General features: G+C 35.8%; 2 protein-coding genes across 6 annotated transcripts in view; both read right to left on the reverse strand.

Moving 5' to 3' along the window:
• The window catches only part of LOC145258264 (carbohydrate sulfotransferase 1-like), a 209,328-nt gene that overhangs the window by 172,971 nt on the left and 11,972 nt on the right, over positions 1-24,385 (reverse strand). The gene's annotated exons all lie outside the window — the stretch shown is intronic.
• LOC145258053 (uncharacterized) lies at positions 7,185-7,646 on the reverse strand. Its single transcript, XM_080115778.1, has one exon. The coding sequence runs from the start codon at positions 7,644-7,646 to the stop codon at positions 7,185-7,187; it is 462 nt and encodes a 153-aa protein (XP_079971904.1).

Here is a 24,385-nt window from a genome sequence, read left to right on the forward strand (position 1 = left end):
AATCAAAGTTTATCATTTTTTGTTTTATGCTAGCACAAGAAGTGTTAAGACTAAAATATTTTTTAAATAAATTATTTCAATATGATGTCGTATTCCGTTTCATGATTATTGATTTCTGTTCCCTATTCTAGCTAAACCGAGTCCACTTCCAGCGTCTAAACTTTGTGTACTAAATTTTGTATATAACCGTTTTTCATTTCAAATATAAGACTAAGTTTATAAAAGTAAAAGTCTTCCTCCGAGTGAGAGACATTCTTTTCAATTAGTTCAATGTTAAGATCTAAGCATACATGGTGGAACTAAATAGATTTGAGTCCCAATACATAACCATGACATTAAAATCTCTTAGTATGAGAGAGTCAATCTGGAATTTTTTAGACAGTTTCCATAGCATTGCCGAGATTTTGATGTTTAATATCTGTAGAATGTGAATAGCGATATACAAAAAGTAACGCTTCTGAATTTTTCAAGTTCATATTATTTTGATTCTTCGGATGACTGATCTCATCTTAAATGTGATTTTCACAACGTTTTGGTCGAAGCAACCTCCGACTTCTTCGGGCGTATTTTGTCGAATTCGGGAATGTTCCTATCGAACGGGAATTTGAACAGAATTTCGAACGGAACCTTTTATTTACTTCAAGGGGGTAGCATGCTCTTCTTCCACAAACCTGACTAGATAGAGGTCCTAACTAATTCATAATTGTATTTTTCGGTCGCCTATACTTAGTTCCATTATAAACGGTTCCGTTCGAAATTCTGTCCAAATTCTCGAGTTCGACAGAAACATTCCCGAGTTCGGCAGAAACATTCCCGAGTTCGGCAAGATACATTTGAAGAAGGTCGGAGGTAAATATTTTCTCCGCGCATGTTTATCTTGCAAAGAACGTCATATAGAGTTCGTTTTTACAGCGACCATTTTGATAGGACTGTTTTGAGAATACCTCTTTATAGATAACATTTTTATGGTATTCATTTTTATGGTGTCTTATGTTGGTTATCCTCTTTTGACAGTAGATTTAACTATAAGCTGTTTTTTTTTAGCAAATGATATTATTTAAATATATAAATGAATTTACATTCATAAAAACGAAAAGTTAAAATATCACATCTCCATTCGGATAGAATGTTACATTGATTGAAGTCTAAAGTTAACATTTAAATTGCAATTAAATAAAAAAAAAATCATGGATTTAATTCTAGCGACTAACGGGACCTGTGGAAATTCTACAGGAAACTCATTCACATGTAATATGATGTATTGTTGGAATTCTGTAGATGTTAGGTGTAAATGGAGTCTCTGATGTTATTGTAGTTTTTTGTTAAAACTGCAAAAGTATTTATCTAAGCTAGCACGGACGCCCGGCAAAGCCTGCTCGTAAAGTGCGCTTAAATGTATTTTAATTCTTGCAGATTTCGTATATATTATTATAGAGTTAGTGTTCTATCGATTTTTATATATTATAAAGTTACGATTTCAAAAATAAAAAATATATCCATATGACTTGGGTGCATTAGCTTGAATCGAAACCGAAATAAAATCTTATGAATATATGTATAACATTTTTTTATTACTGTTTTAAAAATAATAAATAGATAAAAATGTTATATACATCCAAACAAATTAAAAGGGCGACTTTCTAAGTAAAAAAAAAAAAAGCTTCGAGGCGGAGCCAATATTAACCATATGTATCGCTTGAAAAAACGACAATAACAATATATAAATATATATATATATAAATATATATATATATATATATATATATATATATATATATATATATATATATATATATATATATATATACATAAAGCTGAACGTCTGTGTCTGTCTGGTCACAATTAGGCTCCTATATGGTTGACTATTATAGAAAACTGCTCACATATAATGATAGACGATGTATCGAAACACAAGAATGGGTATGTTTGATCTGCCATAATGATGATTCATTAAAATTGTGGGGTCTGCGTACACGCCTGGTCCACAAAGTAGAGAAATAAAAAATTTAAAACAAAGTTTATAAGTGTTTTTGATATAGATGTACATAATAATACTTTGATAAGTATGTTTTAACTTAAATAGGGATGGTATAATAAAAATGTGGGGTCTGCGTTCGCGCCTGGCCTCCATAGAATGGAAATAGGCACAAACTTTAATAAAGACTTTTCATATCTATCTGCGTAAGTATACTTTTATAATTATGTTTCAGTTTGAAGAAATATGGTATAATAAAATTATGTGGTGTTCGTTTGCGCCTGACCTCCATAGAATTGAAATATGTCACAACGTTTAACAAGGTTTTTTAATATAGATCCACAGAATATTGTGATAAGTGTTTCAGTGTGAATAAGGATGGTATAATAAATTATGGGGGGTTATCTATTTTATTTTTACTTTCATCATATTTTGCTTTGGTTTTGATACCCCGAAATTCGAAGCTATCTCTTTACAACTCTTCCTTTTCATAACCTATCATACTTTCATAAATCAGAGTCCATTTTCTGTAGGCTGTTTTTGAACCCAGTCAACAACAAGTACTTTTGCTAGTATATATATATGTATATCTATATATATATATATATAACTTGTGTTCCTTCAGCCATAATCGAAACCGAAACAAAAACTTATGAATAATTCGTGATAAAATTATTTATTAAAAATATAGATTACTGAAGTGCGATCAGATATAATCGAAACCGAAACCAAAAATTATGATAATTCTTGGTAAAATTATTTATGACAAGAAATTTTTGACATAAAAATTAAGCGTGACACAGAAAATAATACACACGCTATCGTATTGACATAAAGATAATTGCGAAAATATTAACGAATAATGTAACTGACAAAAAGAAAAGAAAACGAAACATTTTTATAAAGAAAAAGAAATTTAATTGTATGTTTTACTGTGATTTTTTTTCTGTTTTTATGGATTTAATTTATTAGAATAATAAATTACTTTTATAAAACGAGTATCTTATAATATAAATTCTTATTCGTATTATGTGGATCCTTAGAACTGCTGTTTTTATCTAGAGTGTGATTTTTACAACGTTTCTGTCGAGGAAACCTCCGACCTTCTTCAGGTTTATCTTGTCGATTTAGCGAATTTTTCTGTCGAACTCAAGAATCTTTCTGTTAAAGTCGGGAATGTGCACGGAATTTCGAACGGGCGCTTTTAGTGGCGGATAGCATGCTCTCGTTCCGTCAGTCATGATTGGGTACAAGTCCTAATTAATTCGCAATTCGATTTTGAGTATCACTTATAGTGAGGACTGAACTTTCAACCTCCAGAAGTGCAACATTTACAACTGACTTTTTTCGAGTACATATCCACTACACCACGAGAATCTAAAGTATACGAATAATCAATTCTTATCTTAAAATTTTGGAAACAGAATAATACTCAATGTTTATGAATTCCTTAAAAGTTTTCTAAATAAATAAAATTCGTAAAATTTTTCGGAAAAGAATATTGGTGGTTGTCTCAAATTTCTACGTGAAAATCTAAGAGGACTATGCGGACATAACTCTCTTAAAACTTAATATGGGTCGTACTTTAATAAAATTCAAATATGTATAAAATTTCTCGGGAAAGACAATAGAAACTATGTTATTTGTTTATAATTATATTAAATGTTACTTGATAAATATTTGCTTTCCTGTGCCTTTCTTCCTATATTTCAATAGAATAACACGAATGTGCTAAAATATATATTAAATCTGTTTATATTGTTCTAATTAGTATTGCTTTAACAGTAATTCTCTACCTGTCTATATAAGAGTTTCGTCCTCTCTCATATTGATTCAGACACTCCTTCAGACATTTCTTAAAATTCTTGGATAATAATAATAATAATAATAATAATAATAATAATAATAATAATAACAACAACAATAACAACTATTATTATTATTATTATTATTATTATTATTATTATTATTATTATTATTATTATTATTATTACATATTTACATTTATTACTTACGGACATTTGGTAATTCTTTGTCTAACGTCAAAACAACATATCTACTTCTATTACTAATTGTTATATATATATATGTGTGTGTGTGTGTGCGCGCACGCGCGCATGTGCTAGCAGACCGTCCGACTTGCCAGGCGTAAAATACGCTTAAATATACTTTAATTCATGCAGATCTCGAGATTTCATACTTATAGGATCAATCCTCTATTGATTATTATATTGTACCCAATACATAGTAGTAGTAGTCTTCGACATTGCCCGATCGTAAAATAGCCTTTTTTTATTATAGGGGCAATTCTTTATTGATTACTACAGGGTGACCCAAAAAAACAGAGGACATTCAATTGTTTTTCTGAGCATTTTACAGTCCACGGAGAAAAAAAGGCACAAAGACCCTAGTGGTTTGATGTGATGTTTTTAATATAATAAACTAGTTATATATATATATATATATATATATATATATATATATATATATATATATATATATATATATTGCATCCAACATATATTGATGATTTCAAAAGTTTTAAAAAGGTTACTTGGATATCATCAGCTAGAATCGAAACCAAAACGTTTAAAGTAGCTACCGTTTAAGCTCTCTACAGATATAAAAGAAAACGATGAAAACTAAAAGACTTCAACCTATCAATGTATATTTGTGCATGCACAGAAGTAACAGGTTTAATCGGCTTATTCTTTGGTTTCAATTGTTTTTTTTTCTATTTTGACCCCGTTAGCAGCTATTTTTACCGTCTTAAAGCTAAATCGATTTTGTTCCACAGGTCTAAATTTTTATTCAAGTATCAAGTTCCAAGTCTATAGACTACAAATAGAGAGAGGAGTTCTGTACAGCCCGTTCTGCACACAGAAAACTAGCCGGATTGTATCGTTGTCTAGACTTTAATTGTAATATATTATTGTTACTATTTAAAATACAACTTAATTAATGCTTAATTTTATTAAAGGATTTCTGTGTTAATATATGTTCCTTGTGTTATATATGTTTCATGTGTTATATATTTATTCTTGGAAGAGGAGTGATTATGTAATAGTTTTTTCTAGGTTTAAGTGGGCGTTTTTAGATGTTAAGGTGAAATGTGACAGTCGGTAGGAGTTATTGTTTTCAGTAAAAATTAATAACGTATGAGTCAGTAAATGCTTGCTATTTCCATATTTATGTAGCGGTTTCTGTATGAGGTCATGTGATATCGTAGTTTTGGTAGTTCTTACCTCATTACGATGATGTGTCTATCAGAGGGTCTGTTTGCATCTGTTAAATTTAAATCTTGGTCATATATATCTTTTAATGTTTTTAAGTGCACTCAATAAGTATATTTCAAGGTATTTAAGTAATAAAATATTGTAATATATTTGAATACTTACATGTATAAGAATATGGTAAAGTGTATATAAATTTAAGATATTTGTGATTTGGGGGATGTGATTGTAGGTTAGGAAAGATACGGATATGAAATTTACTTAGCAACAGTAATTTCGGGTGGTATAATTTAAATAGAATAATATTGGATCAATGAATAAGTTTTGTATTTCCCTACGCTGTGTTATACCGATACACGGATAGGAGTTGATGGTTTTCAGTGAGTTATGTGTTTTCCTTATTAATTTACTTAGCCAGTAGAAACTTTTTTCTGTATGAGCATAGTTTGAAGACCTGAGTTTTGATGTGTATGCAGTTTATAGAAGGGTCGTTAATTTCTTTTGTTATGTTGAATTTTCTGTGGTGCATTGTGAGCAATTTTTAAAACTGTAATTATAAGTTTTATTTTCATCGATGATTCTCCATTTGATTTCATATGATGTATGTGGCTACATGAAATCCCATCTCTAAGAAGGTGATGCAACGTTTACTGCGATATTTGAAAGTATTATTGTAAACGTACATTTTCTGTTTGAAAGTTCCTTGTGTCATTCGGATGTAAATTTATTCTTTCCCAGTTTTTTCACTTAATAGAACTTTCGCTATGTACACTATAGACCTGATTGTGCACCTCCCTCCCAGGGGTAAACTTCATCTTTTCTGCATTAGCAATAGAGGTTTGGAGATTGGTGGGGTCTCTTGATTCTGAGAATAGCAAAGTTCGTACGAAATGATAGTATGAATGGCTTCTATTAAAATTCTCGTTGATAAATCGCTTAAATTTAATAAAGCCATGTGATATATATAATGTTAGAAAAATAATTTTTTTTAATTTTCATTTTTAATTGAATATGCATATAATATGCCTTCGTTCATTAAATAAAATTGTAGAAAATAATATTCAAAATTGTCGATCTTTAATTGAATATTTATAAAAAGGGCATCTCCATTCACTAAAAAAAATAACATTCAAAATGTTTTTATTCTAATTGAATATGCATTAAAGGACATACAATAATATTCAGAAATTCAAAACTTAAAAATTGAAATCACATATTAGAAATTAAAATGCTGTTGCATGCGTAAATAAATCTTTGTGATTATAGATTTTTATTGCTGTACATCTGATAGTATCTCACATGGTCGATCGTTTTTTATTTAAAAGGTTAACATCTGCTACACACCCCTGGTGATCACACACACACACACACACACACACACACTTATACATATATATGCATATACACATGCATATATATTTAATATTTAATATGGCTTAGAGTGATATTCCAAAGTTTCGATTTAACAAACAAACACATATTTATTTATTAAATACTAATCCATCAAAATGTAAACATATTATAAATATTAAGGTGGGTAAAATAGCTGGTGTGTGTGTGTGTGTGTGTGTGTGTGTGTGTGTGTGTGTGTGTGTGTGTGTGTGCTGGGCAGGGTCAATGAGAGAATGAGTGTGTATGGGAATGAGAGACAGTGGGAGATAAAGAGAGGGAAAATGCAGACGCAACCGTTTGAAAACCGGTCAAAATAAGAACACGCGTTTAAGAATAGTCTGATAAAATGTTAAAATAATTAAAAGACAAAAAAAAGATATATAATTACTTATTGTTGGCGCCTGAAGGTTGCCATGAGTTGTGGCAGCTGTTGCTTTGACTGGGCAGAACTATGTGGGAGCGGCAGATTCTGTTGCACTTCCCGCGGGGATTCTCTCTGTAAGGCTCTGTCGATGCTGCTGCTATCGCTGTCCTTTTTCGCCTGCCTCTCTTCTCCTTCCATTGTTCATTTCTTCTCTCCTCGCTCAGCCGACACATTTCTTGACTTTGACCCTCCAGGGGTCATGGACTGAAACGTAGGATTCAAGGTCAACAGGGTTGTTGTTGCCAGATTTGAAGTCCCTTTTGAACACATCCTTAAATCTGAGAAGTGATCTACCGGTTGGTCTGCTGCCGACTGAAAGCTCGCCATACAAGATGTATTTGAGGATTCGGCCATCCTGCATGCGAACGACGTGACCTAGCAAGCGCAGACGTCTGTGGGAGAGGAGAGCAAACATGCTTGGAAGATTTGCTTTGGCAAGAATGTCTTTGTTCGGAACGCGATCCTGCCATGTAATGCCTAACATCTTTCTTAGATTGCGCAGATAGAAGGCATTTAGTCTGCGCTCTTCACGCGTGTACAGGATCCGTGTCTCACTGCAGTAGAGTAAGATGCTGAGGGCGCAGGCTTGATATATCCTCATCTTTGTGTTTATGGTCAGCATGTTGTTACTCTATGCTCTCTTGGTCAGGCGGGTCATAATCACTTATGTTTTAAAGAAGTAATTATATCTCTGTCTTCCCCCTTTTCACAATCTTGGCTTTTCAACTACTGGGCGATCATATGAATAAACGTTCCAATCTGTTGATAACATATTGTTTGAATTCATTTCATAATTAATGTGAGAAGTACGCTACAGTCTTTGTTTTAGCTATCGAAATTTGCAATTCATTTCGCACTATCGTAATTGTTATCAGAGTGTTCGCTACTGTTGCAAATTTTAAGAAAGCTCCTAATAATTCGAATACGTGTCCTTCCAGAGTATTATTATATTTATGTTCATCTCTGCTTGATTGGCTTTATCTGACTATGTGTGTTAGTTTCCGCATTTGCGAACTTTTCCTATCTCCTGTTTGTATCTGTACTTAATTTGTATGGTGAATTTCCCCCTTTTCATTCTTTTGTGGTTCATATTTCATTCACTTCTCAAAAAGTTTCATACATTTGTATAGATTTTTTTTCTACTTCCATGATCTTTATCCTAAGAATTGTTTGAGCAGCGAAATCTATTATTTAGAACGTTGTTCTATCCGGGTTTTTAATGAATTTGTCTGTATTTCCACAATTTTATATCTTTTATATTCCAATAGACATATGCTTATATCGTTTGCTTGGGTGTTTAAAATGTGTTCACTTTGTATCGTTGTCACAGGGTCTACATTTGCTACTTTTCTTGCCTTTATATAGTAAATTCGGATCTAATTAGTTTTTGTGGCTGTTTGTAGCGAATTCGTTTATCTGTTTAAGTGTCCTTTTCGTAGCTACGTCAATTGCAATGTATTGCAATTTATTAAATCATTTTATAAATCGTCTATGTAGATGTTCCTCTTTCCCTTTTGATTTGCTAACCTTTTGTATCTCATTTCTCATTGTTTATTTTCATGGTAATTTTGGTAGCGGTAATAAGACTTTTGTATTTTGGGTTATGCATTTTTTTTTACTTCTTTTATTGTATAGCCCATATTATATATTATATTTATTTATATTTACTTATAATGTTTCTTCATATTTTTCATTGGGTGCAGTGTATTGTGCACAGTCGTTTCTCTTTTTATTACATGTATATGAATCCTTCTTTTGTCCATTCTATGAAGAGTCCAGAGCATATTACTAGGGATACTGCCTGTTTATTATTTATTTATTTATACTATTTAGTTTTTAAGGATTTTCCTTGTTCTTATTGTGCATTCTTTTCTAATCTTCTCTTTCATTGCTGTTTATTTGGTGAACGCCCATATATTTATAGTTCTCACTATCCCTTGATTGTACACTTCTTTCTAGTTTTCCTTTCTTTATCTTAAGTAGCATACTTTTCTATTTCGAATTCCATTGAGATGGTCTTGCTAAGAAAAGGACTAAAAATAAAAGTGTGTCATATCAGATGGCTACTTATGAGATAAAGAATTCTATCTTAAAATCGACTGAGCATGGAGAATGTCAGCCAGTTAAAAAGGTTTTCCTTGCAAAGCCATTGCAGAGAATTTCACTACAAGCACAAATTAAAAGCCTTGGCGAAGCTAAGGTAAATGACATTCACCTATAAGATGCTATCAGTGCACTTATTTTTAAGCTTCGTTTTTTTTTCTTTTTTTTTTCGTATAAGTATCCCGGTCTACTTACTGAGAAAAGAGAAAGAATGGTTGTTCCTAAAACCAGTTTTTGTATATTTGCTTACCTTTTTAAAATTAAGTATGACTTTTCTTTTTAAAAATAATGCCTATAAAACATAATTAATTTAGAAATACGTGCATCCTTATAAAATAGTAACTTTCTTTCAGTGTTTACGCATATTATAAAACAATATATTATTTTTCTTTTCATATTTATTCTTATATGAGTAGTAGTAGTAGTAGTAGTAGTAGTAACATATAAAATATTCTTATGACAAGGAACATACACAAAACGTTTGACGAGGGAAATACACATGTAAAATTCAGTTAGTCTAATAACTTCCATGGAAAATGGCATACAATAAATAACATTGTGTATAAAACGATAAATTATATTTTCACATATGTAACATAATTACAATTTATCTTGTGACGCTTAATCTTACGTCCTGGAATTAAATTGTGAACATTATTCTGGAACTAAACCTGTTTCTTGTTTTTGACGTCCAAAGACTTCTCGATTTGAAATGTTTTTCTTTTCTCCACCTTTTTCTTCGTTGTTTTTTTTTTTGTTTGTTTTGTTTTGTTTTTGGGGGTTTTTTTTGTTATTTGAAGATGTTCGACGAAAAATTGAAAGTGCTAGTGATATTATAAATCATTCATTAATCTTTTTAATTATGATAAAACAAATAGAAATTTTTATCAAGTATATTCAAGTAGCGAATTCTGTTATCTCCATATATAATATTTTGATTGCAGAAATTCCCCTCTGGACCAAAATGTCGTAGGTTTACAACAGCAGATGCCAAATACAAATTTAATATGTCTAGTTTATTAGCCACTAACTTATGTAGCTTAAGACCACAATTTCTGCCACAATACTCGTGATGATAAAATGCTACATTACATCCGATGCGCAACACATCTGCAGAGAAAGAATTTCCTATTTTTCTATCTTCATTTTTTATGCTTCCATCGCTTCAAGTAAAGATAGGATCAAATTCTATATTTTCTTACGATATTATGCTTGCATCGCCATTAACATACATACATATAGCATACCCTTTCCATTTTTCAATTCACAAATAATAAAGTTTCTCCCTGTCTTATTCCGTCCATTGTCATAGGCTACGCTCTGACTATTCTTATAATCGGGATTAACGGTATCCGCATCATAAACGAACGCTAACCTATCATTTAAATATGACGCCGCAATGATATCTTTTTTCCTCCTGACTACATTGCTGCGCTCTTTTTCTTAGATTATGCCGACAAAACACACCGTCGCATATATTCTCAACTCACTCTATCCCTCTCTCTATCTCTCTCTCTCTATCTCTCTCTCTTTCTCTCTCTAATTGTTATTTTTTATAATGAAAAAATAGTTTGCCACACTAATGACTTCTAACAAAAAAAACTTAAATTGTGTCTTTTTTTTAGGTGAGGGTTTATTTAAACAATCTGAGCTACAGCAACGCGTGGCTGGGTACGGCTTATGCTTAATAATGTTGGCTTAAATGAAATAGTGTGATTTGAATGCACACACACACTATATATATATATATATATATATATATATATATATATATATATATGCATATATATATACATATATATATATATATATATATATATATATATATATATATATATATATATATATATATTAGCAGGAAGACCTGACGTTGCTCGTGATTGAATGATAATCAACGAATGGCTCATTCTCCCATATTTTTAGTCATCGAAATCGGTGAAATCGTTCTTTTTTCAATTAAATCGAATGATTGCCTTTTCTAGTCGAGGACCTATCGCGGTGTCCGCCCTCATATGCCGTCACACAGTGACTTAGTCCACAATACATCGCATTGTAGAAAACCTAATGTTCATTTTATACAATCATATTCATATATAATGGCTTGAATTAAAGTTTAAAGTGAAAAAGTCAGCTATCATGCTTCGATTGTGCTCTAAACAGAAACATTCATTTTGAACGTACCTCTGTCATTTTAAAGAACTTTCTGTTGATTTTATGTGCCGAGCCTTTCTGCTTGGGTGGTAATAAAACTTATCAAATGCATGTGTGATGTTAATTGCGTAAAAATTGGCTGTTCCTTTTTTTCATCGGGTTTTTATTTTCAGCTATTGATTATCAATACTTATCAAGATATTACGATACAAACCCTAAAAAAATAGACTAGCCGTTTAGAAGGCCATAGGGAAAAAACTCACACACACACAAACAAAGTTCCTTTTATATAATAGTGTGTGTGTGTGTGTGTGTGTGTGTGTGTGTGTGTGTGTGTGTGTGTGTGTGTGTGCAAATACGCATTATTTTACTTCAGTCGAAGTTCTCAGAAATCAAGGGGCCCACAACCTGGGGCTAACACTTGAACTCTATATGAGATACATAGATATTCGAATGTTCCATTAAAGTTCTTTATCTCTCAAACATTGAGTTAGTAAAGAAATTGAGAACATTATTTTCCTCTCCCCATTTAACCATTTTTATACATTGTAGTATATCTTTCATTTTGCTCTCTTGTCTTGCTAGATTCCAGGACAAGAATTCATCTAGTCTGGTGAAGTATCCAGCTTCGTGTTATTACTTGAGGTAACATCACTTGGAGAAGATTCACCATTCCTCGTAAAAGCTAATTTGGGTTAGCCATAGTGAGGAGATCTTATTTGGGGAGCGAATGCAAAATGTGATTTTGAATATTTCGTCTGGATTTACTTTTATGTTAGGTTGTTTTGACAAACCCCTGTACAGAGAAACCTTAGACAATCGAACACAGTGTCTAGTAGGCATTCAAGTTCAAGTGTGTGTATATCTTGTGTCATTTTAAATCGTTACAAAACTAAGTCGTCAATAAGACACTTGTTAAATAGCACTATTGTCCGTTTCACAGAGCATCAAGCTTAAGTTTTGGAATGAGTTCAATGTTGTTAATTTGCGAAATGCCATTGGCAGTCGTAGCAGATGTGTGAACTTTATTTTGAACAAAGAGGTTTGACAAAACGCAGAATCCGATCAATAGAAAATGGACGCATGCTCAGAAAGCGAACAAGCTGTTTGAAATTTATCATTCGAATGTTTGCTTTTTTAGCCACTCTCTCGCCAACTGCAGGTGATTATTCCTGTGTTTTTTTTCATATCTAAAAATGATTAGAGATATGTTTGACAGTGAAAGTCTGTAACAATTCTGTTTCTTTAATTCGAGACATCGACATTCATAAACGTCCTTTTTTATCGGAGAGCGAATCAGCAAAAATACATAATATAATAATTCTGCTGACTCTGTCGTTGTGCCTCTCAGGCAACACACGTGAAAACAAAACCGATAAACGTTACTCTTGTTACATAACGATGGGAGTGTTTGGGTAGAAAGGTTTGAGTGACACCGTAAACGTCAGAGGTGACATAAAAAAGCAGTCGATGAAACCTTGTGACTTCCGGTCGAAAGTTTTCTGTTTCGCTTTCTCTGGCTGACATCTAACAACAATCGAAATCGACATATGGTCGTTTCTCGTAGCTGAATGTAATAAGACAATCAATCTATCTGTCGACATATCTGTATCTTTCCGTCCCTCTCTTTCTCTTTCTTTCTCTCTCTCTCTTTCTCTCCCTCTCTCACACACACCCCCACTCACACCCCACACACACGATCGCATGCATCCGTAGTATCCGATGTTTTATACCAGTGGTTCTCTTGTTAAATAGACCTTTTTATAAATAACATCAGCGCCCGTATGTTTCATCTACAGACAATTAAGGATCGGAATTCACGATTACGAAACGGATGTATAAATTGAGAAAACAGTTCTGATGTTACAAGCTAGAAACTGAGAATTGCACCTTGGCCTCAATCGAAGATTTTCAATCCCTTAAGAACTATTATTAATTTTAGATAGAATCTCATAACGTGGTCAAAATCAAAACGAGTTAATCATCGTAGAACACGAATATTCGTCAAGTTGTAACACTGCATACTTCCGTATTATTTAGATATTAATTCTTCCATTTGTATAAATATTCCCAAAATTATGCTAAAGCACCTCAAAATATCTGTTCAGGTTGCATTTTTGCTACTCATGACCAGAAGTTGAAATTGTCAAAATGTTGGCTTTTTTCTGTACTATTCAATGTTACGTGTTTTGGTCAATGTCATATAAGCTAAGGAACTTCACTGGCTATCATATGAATCAAGTAGTGAGTTACTAAGATTAATAGAACCAAAATCATCACCAAAATTATAACTTTCACTTTTTCAAGGCCTTGACATTGACCTTTCACCTTTCTATTCCAAAATTAAATCAGATTTAAAATAGTCCATGACTGATATTTTGACAACATTTGGTGATGATCACTCAAGCGATCTGGTCTCTTGTCTGTATGCAAAGAAACCGTAATAAACTAAAAAGAAAACAACATCTTGGACGGAAGTAATTATCGGTGTCGTAGAGACAGCAATAAACGAAGCTTTTAACAGAAGGAAAATAAATAGGAATTGTAATGGAAGCAAAATTAAAGCACTAGATAATAGATGTTTTGCCAAGAGAAATTAAATGCAGAGGATTTGGGGCTTCATTCAGAATCACGATGCTGAAAAAATAAAGCAGTTAAGGGCCATTCATTAAAAATACTCTCTTCGTTGCTAAAAATAAGGAACCATACTAATAGTTTGATATGGCTATGTAGAATAGACAAGCGTTTAAAATACTTGTCTAAATGTAGAGAATTATAACTATGTATTGCGGTAATTTATCCAAATATTAGATTAACAAAAGAGCTTACTCATAATTGTTTTTATTTCATTTTTTTATTTCATCGTTTTAAACCCTCTAATCTGACCATTTTTTAACCCTTAATCGCGACCGAAAAACAGTGACAAATTTATTGAAAAAAAACAGTTATCTATATATTCCAACATTATCATATATCATGTATTATTATACTATTGTAACCTTATTATTGCTAAACATACATCCGCTTCTTATCAGTTCTCATACGAAAATGTAAAAAAATGTTACAATAAACAATTTATTCAGAATTTCTTTTCTTTAATGTGTTAATCTAATTACAGCAGAGTTAATAATGATGGATTTTTGTCTGTGCTTGACATAATCACAGGCTTAGTTCAAGTAAATTCCCGTTTTTGTAGGTTATAGAGATCTTTGTGACAGTGTCTGCCTATTTCATCATCGGCTTTTCTCTCGATTGTTTCTTGACGACTTCAAATGAAAAAGCAAGTTTCGCGACATGTCGAAACCATCTGAGTTGTCATTTCGCCATCAATAAATGCGATGCCATAGCGCCTTCGGATATTCTTATTTAAGACGCGATCTAACAGTGTGATTGCGGACATTTAGCGGAGCATTTTCATTTCCATAACGAATATTAAATACATTTCATAAATTCTGTAGAAGTTGTTTACTATAATAATTGTTTACTAAGGAGTCAATACTAATCAAGGCCAAAAGCTATTCGAGGATAAGAGTAATTTAAATAAGTTGATCATCTTTTGAATGATGGAGAATATTATAAGATGAATGGAATAAAGGAAATGATTTATCATATTATTTGTTGCATTGTATTCGAAGACGACTACGTTATGATCCATACGAAGCAATGTCTTCCATGGATGAGAAATTCTTGAAAATAAACTATGTTCATGGAAATTCAGCTGGATAATTAATTAGCGATTAACGCTCAGTCGTGCACCGTCCATGGAAATAACGATGTATAACAGATACTCTTCAGTGAGAAAGAAGAGATCATTGTCAACGAGATTACAATGTTGGCTTTTGTACTCTATCACAGCAAGAGAGAGTCGCACCTTCATAGATGTGACAACAGTAGGAAACTATTAAAAAAAAATTTGTATGTAAAATAATTTATATCATTTACAATCTCTCTGATCACATAGTTTTGTTATTGGCGAACGAATATATAAGATCCTGATACCAGGAAATTGAGTAGTACGTAGAAGAATGATATTATGACAAAAAAAAACGAGTACTACAGAATCCTCACTCCAGTAAAGGAGAGAGTAATGCCTGGGGGGTTTCCTGACAAAAGAACAGCTAATATACTAATTCCCTGACTTTTATAGTAAACTAAATTGACCATGCAAATGACTGAGCCATGTGTGAGGTGACGTCACAGCAAGGAAGACGGAAAGAAAAAATATACAAAAGAAAAACGCAGAGATACACGGATTACACCTGTGGTCCTATAGCGACAAGAAAAGACACATTCTAAAGATGGCCGGACAAAAACAGAGTATCACGTGTTCGACGCCGCAGTGTCTGATTAAAGACATTGGAGTACGAGAGGACTTTTAAACAAGAGATAGTGCGCTATTCTGGAAAGCACCAGTGAATAAAAATCTGTCTTTTCTTGTCTTTGTTTCCTTACGACTGTCTGCATACAATGTGTGGGCCCCCAGTCTTGACATGTAAGGACTACAATATTTATGCATGGGTGTATAAACCATTACACACACCTGTTTTCATAGTCGTTGGGCACCAGGTTCTTTTTATTTGCTGCAAAACACACTCTATCGCCGATGTTTATAAAATAAGTTTATTTAAATAGATAATAAGAAGAACAATTGCAGAAACATCATAGCGACAGACTGCATGTGTACTGCAGACAATCAACTGACAAAAATCACTGCTCACACAAATTCTTCCAACTGACTTTGCCGCTTCTCAAATGTCAAATGATTTCTCCTTCCTCTCCCACCCACAAGTGACCTGTTTTTATGAGGCACGCACACGTGATCCCGCGAGACTTTGTTCACTACAAAACGTCACGGCCGCCATGATAGACTCTTTCTTTCTTTCTCGACGCGTGCTACTCACAGGACAGACAGACACGAGGACGTTTGTACGGTAAACCATTTTCCCCACACTCCCCCCGATCTCATGATCACAGAGATGGCAAGGGGGTGGTGATCGTCTTCGCCGGGCGCTTCTTCGAGGGGGACCACACACGCCTCATCTTCACTTGTGCTTTCGTCTACGGTCTGAGGGTCGAGCATCTCTGTCTCTTCTGGGAGGCTACTAATCTAGTCACTCTCTGATGGTGGTGCTGCAATACAGAGAGATGCCTCGCTAGATTCTGACTCTGATTCGCTCATGTTGTCTAGTGATGGTTGCGTTACTAACCGTATGCCTTTAACATGACGGGGCACGCCGTCGACCCGCACCGCTTGTGGGCTGATTATTTCAGTGACTCGCCCAACTCCATAACTTGTCGTGCACTTGCCTCGCGGATTTTTGATCCACACAACATCCCCTTTCCTCACTCTCATATGGCAAACCTTGACGGACCGCAATCAATGAGAGTCAGGAAGTCCTTGCCATTGTGTTGAGTAATGTCTATCGCTAGCCGGCTCCAGTGGCTCCTAACTTCCAACTTCCCCTTTTCCTAACGAACGGGTGCCGGATCAATGGACTGGCATTCCACACGAAGTTTGTGACCACTTCCCTGACGTCTGCTCTTTGCACTCCCGATTCAACCAACTTAGCAAAATATAGGGTCCGCTTGACTCCAGGATGCCCGCTTTGTTGGTGGATTTCCTTAATCCGATTAGATTGACCAGGGATCATAGATGCGGCACAGGGAGGTTGCGTAGGTTCAACAGTTCTTTTTATGGCATCAAGCCATCTTTGAGGTACCCTTGTTAAACAATCTGCCTTATTTATGCTGGATCTGACCAGGGACACCTCCATTGATAGTGCATATTCGTTCACCAGACTCATGATCATGTTGAGCCGCCTACGGATGAGCATCTCGCTCGTTGCTTTGGTTCGCACTCTAGCCTGTCCGGTAAGAATGTCTGAAATCCACTTATGGACGCAAGCAGAATCTGTGAATAGTCGCAAGGTGGTTGTCTTCCAAAGGATTGCCAAGTTTATTCCCTTGATCACTGCATCGAGTTCTGCCAGGTTTATGTTGGGAGTCCTTTTCTGGGCGCAACCAGCAGGCGTCTTCCACTACGGCTCCATCATGGACTAACGACACGCCAATGACAAGAGAGCTTGCGTCAATCCATACACTACAGTCCTGGCTGTCAACACACCATCTTCCCCGTGCTGGATCTTCTTTATGCACTGTGGTGAGGACCTCTCTGAGCATTGTATTGAGAGGGGAGTCATAAATTTTGTCATCCTATCCGGTGGTGACGTCGGAGGCTCTCCGTTTGATGAATGCCACTGCAATACGAAGCCAGCCACCCACAGGAAGGCTTCGAACCAACTTTTCGCACAATGAAAATACATTCTGTCGCGTGAAAACACAGGGCATAGCTGGGATTTCATTGCCTCGTTTCCAACACAGGACATTATCTTCTTCCCAGACCTGCAAACCGAGCACTCTTGCACCGTCCCGTAGCCTTTTGGTTCCTTGCTGAGAAGGCCAAAGTTGTGAAGATGTTCTTTTACGCGCGTTGCAGGCACAATTTCTTCATCCACATACACATCGTCAATATATGCAGATGTTGCCCGCTGAATTCGCTCATCCTTAGTCAATACAGCGTCAACAATCCTTTGCATAATTGATGGTGCCACATTAAGTCCAAATCCCATGCGGGTTAAACAATACCTTTCTCCCATGATGACCACCGTTTGATAGGGCCATAGTGACTGATGGACATGCACTTGAAGGTATGCTTTACGAAGATCCAGCACAGATACAATAGATCCTGCTTGCCGCCATTCCCTCAACTTCTCGGTACATACATCCGCGCGGGCTGTAAAAGGATTTATGTGCTCGTTTAGTTCCCGATAGTCGAGTACCGGTCTCACCTTCTGTTTATTATGGTGGATAACCTCCATTAATGGGATCAGACACTTTGGGGGTGGCCAAATTTCTTCTCTGGATAGGGAACTAGCCATCCATTTTTTATCCAAGTCTGTAGTTCCTTATTGTATTCTCCACGAGCTCCCGGGGGAATTTTATATTCCGGAACCCTATTGTACAATTTCCCGGGTGGCTGCTCGTCCGACCGTTTCCAAGAAACTGTCTAGGACCTCGTACGCTGGTCAAATTCCGCATGAAAGTCAGGCTGTTCCAGTTTCATGGATGCACCCAGAGTAAGGCAGGCGTTAGAGAAATGTGCCTTATCCTCACCATCAATATGGACACCACCCAATTCTTTAATAACATCCATTCCTAACAGCAGATCATAACCAAGAAGGTCCCCGCTCACAACCAGGGCTCGTACGGTTATTGTAGGCCCATCACTAACACGTGTATGAATGACACTAACTCCACAAGAGGCTAGACGCCCCCGTCGACTGTCAGTACTGCAATCCTCTTCTTTTCCCATGCGTCACAGCATGCCTTGCGCATGAGAGTCTGCGTGCACCGTGTGTCTACGAGCGCAAAGCGTTCACACCCGTTCATGCGCACTCTCACTGCGGGTTGCGCTCTATTTGTCAATGATCTGGGGAGAATACTGGCGCTATAGTTTACTCCCCTTGTCCGTTTCCCGGACAACTCCTTGCTACGTGACCTAGCTTGCTGCACTGGTAGCAACGCATGCGTCTTGGTGTTTCCTGAGCAGACGTGTCCTTTACACTGATTCGGCTTCGGCAGTCCCTAGAAAAGTGGTTTGGCCCACCACATTTGTAACAGCTTACGCCATCTTCTAATGGAGTAGATGCTTCTGCAGCTACTAGCACTTCGCATCTTTTTCTTTTAAAATATTGCGGGCTCTAGCCAACAATACCTGAAGCCCAATCTCGCTAAGCCTTGGCGATGCTCGCAGCATTCGGCTAGTATCGTCCGGAAGTCCTGCGAGAAAGGCACAACTTAATATGCGTTCAGTCACTCCACCAAACGGCGCAGCTAATCTCTTTAAATCCGTCAAGTAGAAGCCCACCGTCTCATCCAATCCAAGCCGCCGTTCGGTGAACTGCCTCCAGTCAATAAAAGGGTCCGTAGCAAAGGCTGTGTATAGTGCCTTAACCTCCTCCAGAGTTGGTTCATCCCCGATGCGTTGATAAACGGAGTATACCCCCTTGGTCAGCCTCAATGGGATGACAAGCGTGGGATCCTTTATTTTGCAAAGCCGGCAGACCAGCTCAGCCTTTTCCCACCACTCAACTACCGAGGGTCCGGCGGAGGAGCCGTCAAACTCCGGTATCAATCTTAGATCAAACTTGTCCATTGCAAGAAAATGGGCCGAAATAGCTTGCAGTGAATCAACAGGCAAAAATCACTACTCACACAAATTCTTCCAACTGACTTTGCCGCTTCTCAAACGTCAAATGATTTCTCCTTCCTCTCCCACCCACAAGTGACCTATTTTCATGAGGCACGCACATGTGATCCCGCGGGACTTCGTTCACTATAAAACGTCACGGCCGACATGATGGACTCTTTCTTTCTTTCTCGACGCGTGCGACTCACAGGACAGACAGACACGCGGACGTTTGTACGGTAAGCCATTTCCCCCACATGTACGCATGAGGGAGAGAAAACCGGACAGATAGATAGACGGATGGATATACCTAGCCATACTGTTCATGATACTCCATCACCTCAACTGGAAACATAATTCAAACACTTTTCTGCTTAAAGTCACGCCAGCCAAATCGATCGAAAAATCTTTGCTCGATTGTCACGCGGTTTCATCGACTTCCGTTTCAGGTCACCTCTAACCTTTCAGGTGTTACTCGAAATTTTCAATGAAAACACGTAAAATTAAAAGATAGTAATAAAATAGTTCTGGTTTCAGACTAGAAAATATTTCTCGTGTATTTTTATCACCAAATAATTCTGATGAGATTTTATTACTTTGATAAATTCTTTGAAAAGTAATAAAATATGCCCTGGCTATTTTGTTTAATATAATTCAAATTCACCGTTATAACGACATTTCATTAAAGTATTGAATATTATCCCATAATTACTTATTATAATATATTATAATATCATATTATAATTTTGGCAATTATTAACAACAAATATACAAAGTTTATTCATATTTCAAATTATTGATATTCTGTTCAGTTTTGAGCAACATAAAAGAAGCTACCTAATTCTACAGTGCCTTACATCTGCTCGCAGTTAAGATCCCAAATTTCTTTCTAAACTACAAGATATGAGCTGATTTTCTTTTGTTGTTTATTGATTAATATTTTGCAAATAGCTGTGTAATCGTTAACTGGCATTACATTGATTTAATTAACCATTATTCAACTGAAACAATAACCAGCGTTTTGTTTTCATGCAAAAATTTGCATAACTTAAGTGGGACATTTTCATTTAGTTTTCTCGAAGGTAATATATTCGTATTAAACATGCGACCAAATGTTGCAAATTTCGTGAGGAGACTCATCTAAGTTTGTCATTCTCCTTTTTCAAGACGAAAAAGCAAACTTTAATTACTCTTGTTATAAATTTTAACGACTCCACATAGACAGGTTAAATTTTGCTGGCAGTAAACAGCACCATTTCCTAGTAGATAAGTTTATGTCACGAGACTCCATAAATAATGGCCCCTGTGACAGCAAGAATGTCAGTTTCTTTTGTAGTTATATACCATGTTCAATACTTCTGTGTAAAATTATCTTATATATATACACTTTCGCTGTGTTACTGCTTTTCAGATAGAATAGCAACTACCTCAAGCCATAATCGAAACTCGACAGCCTAGGCTACAGTCGGCGCTTCTAACCGTTACGCTATTTAACTGCTGCTAAGTTGGGTATAAAAATTTACAGTAATCAAACATTGTCCAAACGCCTAAGCTCCATTTGTTTACACAAAGAGCATGGCATTATACGCTGGTGGCAGCATGTATATATATATTATTAAAATATATTATTTTAGTAGCCCAATCATAGATTTTAAAACGTTAGTTGAGTCTTGTGAGACAATGGATGCCTCCTGTAAAGGTATATGTGCAAGAATTTTATTATGCAAAAAACAAAAAAGGCAAACAGCACTTTTCTAGGTGGATTGAACCGACTTCCTCTGGAGGAAGACATATAATGCGAATGTTAAATTCACAAGCGTTCCCCTGTTACGTGGATATCCTGGTCAAGAGAAATGATGACGTTAGATTTTGGTAGTTCTTGCAGGGAAGTGTCAACGTTCTCTTACATATAATATTCACAAATGGTCACCCATTTGTTACTGATCAGGATCAATGTTGCTAAAATTTGTTGATATAACGAGAACCGGTGTGTTAACACAGGTTTACGAGGGGCGTGCAATAATATTGTCCCTGACCCACTTCCAATTGATGATCTAGCTGAAATTTTGTCATGTGCAATGATTTATATCTCTACGGGTTGTGTGGCAAATTACAGCTCTGAACTAATTGTGGTTTCTGTTTTACAGGTGCTTGAACTGAGTCAGGTGTGAAATGGAGCCTGTTGAATGTCGAGCAGTGATCCGGTTTTTGTATTTGAAAGGACGCACACCACAGGAGACTTTTGATGAAACTTATGGTGATAATTCCCCATCATATGACCTTGTAAAACGCTAGCATCGTGAATTCAAACATGGCCGGAAAACTGTGGAAACAGCTTCCAGACCTGGTCGCCTCCCCTTCTGCCATTGATGAGGCATCTGTCTGTCAAGTTGAGGCTGCTATTTTGGAAGATCGGCGCATTACTATTCGCCAAATAGCCCAAGATGTCAAGATTAGTACAGGGTCTGTAGAAACTATCATTCATGACCATTTGCATATGCATAAGGTGTCTGCCAGATGGATTCCCAGGTTACTCAAACCATTCCAGAAGCGAGAATGCGTCGAGTGCTCGAGGATGAATTTGGAGATGTGCCAAGAAGATTAGTCAAAGTTTTTCAAAAGACTGATTATACAGGATGAAACCTGGGTCCATCACTATGATCCAGAGACCAAAGGCCAGTCAATGCAGTGGAAGCACTTGGACTCACAACCTCCAAAGAAGGCAAGGGCGCAGCCCTCCGCTGGCAAGGTCATGCTCACAGTCTTCTGGGACCAGGACGGAGTGCTGATGACAGATTTCTTGGCAATGGCACCACAATTACAGGAGCCTATTATGCTTCACTTTTGAGGAAATTATCATCTATCAAAATTTTTGAGGAAATTATCATCTATCAAAATCAAGATGCGGGGCAAGATCAGCAAAGGTATCCTCCCCCTGCAGGACAACGCTCCGGTCTACAACTAGCATATTGCCAGATCAGAAGCACGGGCGTGTGGTTATGAAAATATCCTAATCCTCCCTACTCTCCTGACCTTGCACCCTCTGACTTTCACTTCTTCCCAGCCATGAAGTTGTTTTTGAAAGGAAAGCGTTTCCCAGATGATGCAGCCTTGATTTCTCAAGTCACGTCATGGTTGGAGGACCAACCTGGGGTGTTCTACAAATATGGTCTCCAGAGCTGCATCAAACGATGGGAGAAATGCATAACTCTGGGTGGTTCCTATGTAGAGAAAGACTAATAACTGTGCCAAGTTTCGTTACTCTACTGCTATGGGAAGTGGATCAGGGGCATTACTTATTGCATACCCCTCGTATTATGACAAAAGGGTTGCACTGCCCATAACCGCACATCTTATTGCGAAAGCCTAGTGAAATCCAAAACAATGTCGCGATGGACCGAGAAAGACTGGTGTTATTTTGACGTTTTCTTTCTCTTAGATACGTCAAACGACAGATCTAATAGTTAATATATGTTGGGTTACAATACCCGTTACATAAGTATTATTATCAGTGAAAGTGTTAAGGGAAACTTCGAAACCGGCACGTTGAACCCATAATACGCCATTTCCTATGGTTTAATACATAATTATTGACCTTAGTATTTTGCGTACCGAGATATAATAAGTACGCCCTGAAAAGGTGCGTGCGCGATAAGTGGTAAATTATAGGTTGTAAAATCTCTAACTACATTTTTCTGTTTGCTTAAGTATCAAGGAGAAGAAGAATTAGTGCAAGTTTGTAGTTTTTCTTCTTGGGAAAGTTGCCCTGCCAAAATTTTAACCGGAATCGATATTTTTTTCTTTTGCGGTGTTATCGACCGATCATGTATCTTAAGTTCTTGGTTGCATCAAAACCAAACTTGCGTGAATCTTCAAATATAAAGTAGGTGCAAAACTACTAAGAGAGCAATTAGTCGAAACGCATCGGACTATGTTTAGTGCCAGGTCACCTAAAACATTGAGTCCCCCTTCGAAGTTACAATAGTATCACAGTACTGGCTGTGAGAGAAGCGGACAAATACATATTAATACGCGTGTAGAGGCGTGTGTAAGAATAAGGTTAGAATTGGAAATTTTCTACATGTTAAAAATTAAATAAGTTAATGGAAATTTAATTAGAAGTAGAACTAGTTATACATGTCGAAGTTGAATTATATGTAGCAGCCTGAAATGACACATAGAAAGGAAGAATGTATTTTTCTTTTTAGATTAACTGATTTTGCTTAGTCCCAATTTTTTGTAGGGACCTCGTTTTTTATGGTGGTATGAGTAGCTTATATGTAACCTTACAGTGTGGAGGGAGAATATATGAGTATGAGCAATTGAAAACTACCTTTATTATTATTTTATCGCGGTTTACAACCTGATGAAGGCCAGATGAATAGTTGGCCGAAACGTTGTGAAAGAAGAACTAGAAGATGGGGATAAAAAATTAAATACATACGTTTGTTGACGTTTTATTTTTTTTATTTTTTTTTTTTTTTGTATATAATTGTAGCTACACTAGACTAAACACAGAGTTGCAAATGAGGTCCTGCGAAACATTTTCCTCATCATGGAGCAATTTTACCTCTCTCTCTCTCTCTCTCTCTCTCTCTATATATATATATATATATATATATATATATATATATATATATATATATATTATACATATTACTTAGTCTTAAATGTCATATATATATATATATATATATATACATATATATGACATTTAAGACTAAGTAAAATAAATATGTATGAGTTTATTTATCAGTTCAATACTGAAAAAAAAAGAAAGAAGGGTTATAAACATCTTTAATATCTAGGTATATCGAAGCCTAATGCTTCTCGTCAGACGAGGAGAACGGAGCTTGGTT

This window comes from Euprymna scolopes, chromosome 33, assembly GCF_053919585.1.
Source record: "Euprymna scolopes isolate OS-2025 chromosome 33, ASM5391958v1, whole genome shotgun sequence".
Lineage (NCBI taxonomy): Eukaryota > Metazoa > Mollusca > Cephalopoda > Sepiida > Sepiolidae > Euprymna > Euprymna scolopes.

What these genes read in the sequence shown, in the direction of transcription:
- LOC145258053 (XM_080115778.1), bottom strand. Translation starts at nt 7,646, where the DNA reads ATGCTGACCATAAACACAAAGATGAGGATATATCAAGCCTGCGCCCTC.